General features: G+C 42.4%; 1 protein-coding gene across 2 annotated transcripts in view; it reads right to left on the bottom strand.

The window, feature by feature from the left end:
* Kif23 (kinesin family member 23) overlaps positions 1–3,886 on the bottom strand; it is a 29,009-nt gene that overhangs the window by 23,735 nt on the left and 1,388 nt on the right. For both annotated transcript variants that reach the window (XM_005347807.3, XM_013346638.2), the window contains exons 2-3: positions 3,041–3,110; positions 1,917–2,045 (exon numbers count right to left, since the gene is read on the bottom strand). In XM_005347807.3, coding sequence (XP_005347864.1) covers positions 1,917–2,045; positions 3,041–3,110 — 199 coding nt within the window. The remainder of the gene's footprint in view (positions 1–1,916; positions 2,046–3,040; positions 3,111–3,886) is intronic.

Raw genomic sequence — 3,886 nt, 5'->3', positions numbered from 1 at the left:
AAAAAAAACATAGGGACCCGGACACAGCCTACCTTAGGATTCAGAGACGAGACAGGAGAAGTCAGCAAAGGGCGGCTAGTGGCAAAACAGCCAGGAGCTGGAGAGGGAGGAAGAGCTTCAGGAAGGAACAAGCTGCTGAGAAACAAGGATGTAGATGGTCTAAAGAATGGTATCTCTGCAGTAGTGCGCACAAGCCTGAATGGCAGCCCAGTGTGGTGGCTCAGGCCTGGAATCTCAGCATACAGGAAAATGAGGCGGACAGAATGCCAATTTAAAGACAGTTTAGGGCTGGAGAGACGGCTCAGTGGTTAAGAGCACTGCCTGCTCTTTGTAATGAGATCTTGTGCCCTCTTCTGGCCTGCAGGAATGCATACAGGCAGAACACTGTATACTTAATAAATAAATAAATCTTAAAAAAAAAAAAAAAAAGACAGTTTAAACATTTAAAGCCATCCCAGATGACACAGCAAGCTCTCGGACAGATTAGAGAGTAAGATCCTGTCCCAACAACAACAACGAAGAGTAAGTGGCAGTTAGAAAGCAGACAGTAGAACCAATCCTCTACTTTCTGCTTTCTGACTTTCTGCCTTATTACATGATCTACTTGTCTACCAACTGTCAATTTAGGGTATAAAGTCCATAAAGGCATGGGCTTCCTTTAAACACTCACCAAGCATGCAGGAAGCCTTAAACCCATTTCCCAGCACTGCAAATAAACAAAATACTCTCCGGGTACTAAATACTAACACTCATGCTGTGAAGGCGGATGATCACCACCAGTTCAAGGCCAGACTAAGCTATAGTGGGACTCCATTTCAAAAAGATGTGGCTAGCTAGCACTTGGCTAGCATGAACAAGGTCCTGAGTTCAATCCCTAACACCACAAAAATCAAGTAACAGCAAAAACCCACTCAAGGCATGTAGTACACACCTCTAATTTCAGCACTAGAGAGACCAAAACAGGAGGATCAGAAGAAGTTTTCAGGCCAGCCTGGATGTGAGGGTCTGAATGAGAATGCCCCCCCCCCACAAACAAGCTCATGTATTAGAATGTTTGGGTCCCAGTTGGTGAGCTATTTAGGCAGGATTAGGAGGTGTGGCCTTGTTAGAGGAGGTATGGAATAAGGTTTTTTAGGTTCCAAAAGTCCGAGTAAGGCCCAGTGTCCCTCTGCCTCATGGTTGTAGACCAAGATCTAAACTTTCAGCTACTAGTCCAGTGTCATGCCTGCCTGCCACCATGCTTGCTGCTGGTGATGCCACGGGCTGTAAGCAAGACCCCAATTAAATGCTTTCTTTTGTAAGTTGCCATGGTCGTAGTGTCTCTTTACTACAATAAAAAAGTGACTAAGACACTGGACTACAAGGTAATATTGTCAGTAAAACAAAGCAAAACCACTCCCTAACAGACTGATCCAAAGGCACAATGCTACTGTGGATGTAGTTCAAGTGGCAGATATTGCCTAGCATGCACAAGGCCCTAGACTCAAGCCCCAGCAAAAGGGAAAACACAAAATGTCTATTATTAACTGTCATTCAAATCTCCTTGTGAAGTTATATATCCAGGATAAGAAACCCTCTGAAGCTGGGCGGTGCTGGCCTTAATCCAGCACTCGGGAGGCAGAGGCATGCGAATCTCAGTGAACTGAGTCCAGCCTGGTCTAGAGAGGAAGTTCTAGGACAGCCATAACTATATAGTGAGACCCTGTCTCAAAAATACAAAAAGAACAAACTCCTTTGGACACAATCCTCTATAATTCCAACATACCAAAAGTCTATCTGTATGTCCTAGAAATCAAAGACATTCTAGATAAGGTGGCTAAAGCGTCCCTTCCCACAAATGAGATCATGCAGGAATTTTTAAACTCAAAAAGGGCCATTCATCAAGCAAAAACAACTCGGCTCCAGTAGGAACCTACCTCTTTATAGTCTCCATTTCTGTTGAGCCGGTAACCCTCAGGAGTATGTAGCTGCACAGTTGTACTATTGACCACTTCTACACAGCACTCTTGGTCAGGGAAACTCAGCGGGCGCACCCTACAGTATACCTGGAAAAAGAGAAAGGCGTTTAAACAAGGTTGACTTTTTGCCTAGTTTTCTTTTTGGTTTTCCTGTTTGTGTTGTTTGTTGAGACAGGGTTCTCACTCTGTAGCCCAAGCGGGTCTGGAATTCTCAGCAATCTGCCTGCCTGGGAGGGCAGGTATGAACCACCTTGAATGTTCACCACTTACTTGATTTTCCATGAAAGCTTTCTGTTGTTCATATATCTACAAATATCTGATCTCCCACACCAACATAAACACAAAATTATGAAAAACAAAATCTGCAGCTCAGAATGATCAAATGTAAAAATGTATTTAAATCAAAATAAATTTAGGTTAAAATATTAAACTGTACGGTTTCTCTTCGCTGTTGTGCTCAAATAAAATTGTACTAACATAAAAATCTCTCTAAATGCCTGAAAGGTGACTAAATTCTTCAGAACTGGATATCATTTCAAACGCCAGCGCGGGTGGGCGTGACAGCACACACCTATAATCACAGTACGTGGAGGGTGGAGATCATTTCCGGGAAAACTGTCCAGCTGTACTCACTGTGAGCAGGTGGTGCAGCTCAGCACCAGAGACCCTCTGTAGTGGGGTGGCGGCATTCAGAGCACGGCAGAGCAAGCAACCCTTCTCAGGACAAGGTATGAACTACACTGAGTTATTCTACACCAGTCTATGAACGTGTAGGTCCCACATACAGAGGACCAAGAACTGAGAACAAAGTTCCTATCCCAAGAGTAGAACCTGGTAGGAGTTTCGAACATTTAACTTTTCAGATTCTAACTAGAGATAGCAGGTTTAGTGATTAGCAACTACCTTCTTCTGGGCTAATCCAAACTGAGAAAGCAAACTTCAAGGCTAAAGCCAGTTTCAGACAATTTAGTGGATCAGTTTAACTGTGTGCTCTTTGACCCAACTGTCTATCACTTCTCCTTCCTCTCTCAAGCAAACAAGACAGAAACAGACTAAAGACAACACACACATATAAATCTTACCCCAACTGGATCTTTAAGGTTTGACTGAGGTCCTTTTTTTATTACAGGTTTCCTCGGCATCTTAGCTTTCCTGGGCAAAAACAAAAAAAAACCCAAAAACAAAACATAAATTTCTGTCCAACACCAACACACAAGACTTCACAAATTCTAGCAATGGTAATCTAACTCATCAAAATTGGGACTGGGAAAATACACTTTTGATACCAGAAGTACCCAGGGGACTTTTGCTTGATTTTGGTTTTTTGTTTTTTGTTTTTGTTTTTTTTCCACTGCTGGAGAGCAAATTCAGAGATTTGCTCTTGTAGGGCATGTTCTCTACCAGTAAGATACATCCCCAGTCTGCTAATCTATCAGTTCTTTATTGAAAACTTAGTAGATTTTCTTAAGCAACAATTTTACAGTCACTACCAATTTGAGAAGTCATCATTTAACTTTATACAGGTGAACAAGCACAGTGCATAATTACTCAATTATAAAATCGCACACAAATTCACTCTCTGACCAATTTGTATGCCTAAGGGCTATGGATGTTCTGTGGAGTAGAAGAGCCCAGCACATAGAATGAACTTAGTTGAATCCCAAATGATAGAAATAAATAAATAAATAAATAAATAAATAAATAAATAAATAATCTGTACTTTCGAGGAACAGTTGGTGGCTGAATGACAAAAACTATTATCCTTGCTAGGGGTGGTAGCGCACGCCTTTAATCCTAGCACTCAGGAGACAGAGGCAGGCGGATCTCTGAGTTAGAGGCCAGCCTGATCTACAAAGCGAGCTCCCAGACGCTCTTTACACAGAGAAATCCTGTCTTGAAAAACGAAAACCCGGGCGGTGGTGGCACAC

The sequence above is a fragment of the Microtus ochrogaster genome, chromosome 5 (genome assembly GCF_000317375.1).
Source record: "Microtus ochrogaster isolate Prairie Vole_2 chromosome 5, MicOch1.0, whole genome shotgun sequence".
Classification (NCBI taxonomy): Eukaryota; Metazoa; Chordata; class Mammalia; order Rodentia; family Cricetidae; genus Microtus; species Microtus ochrogaster.
This window is presented reverse-complemented; position numbering and strand designations above follow the sequence as displayed.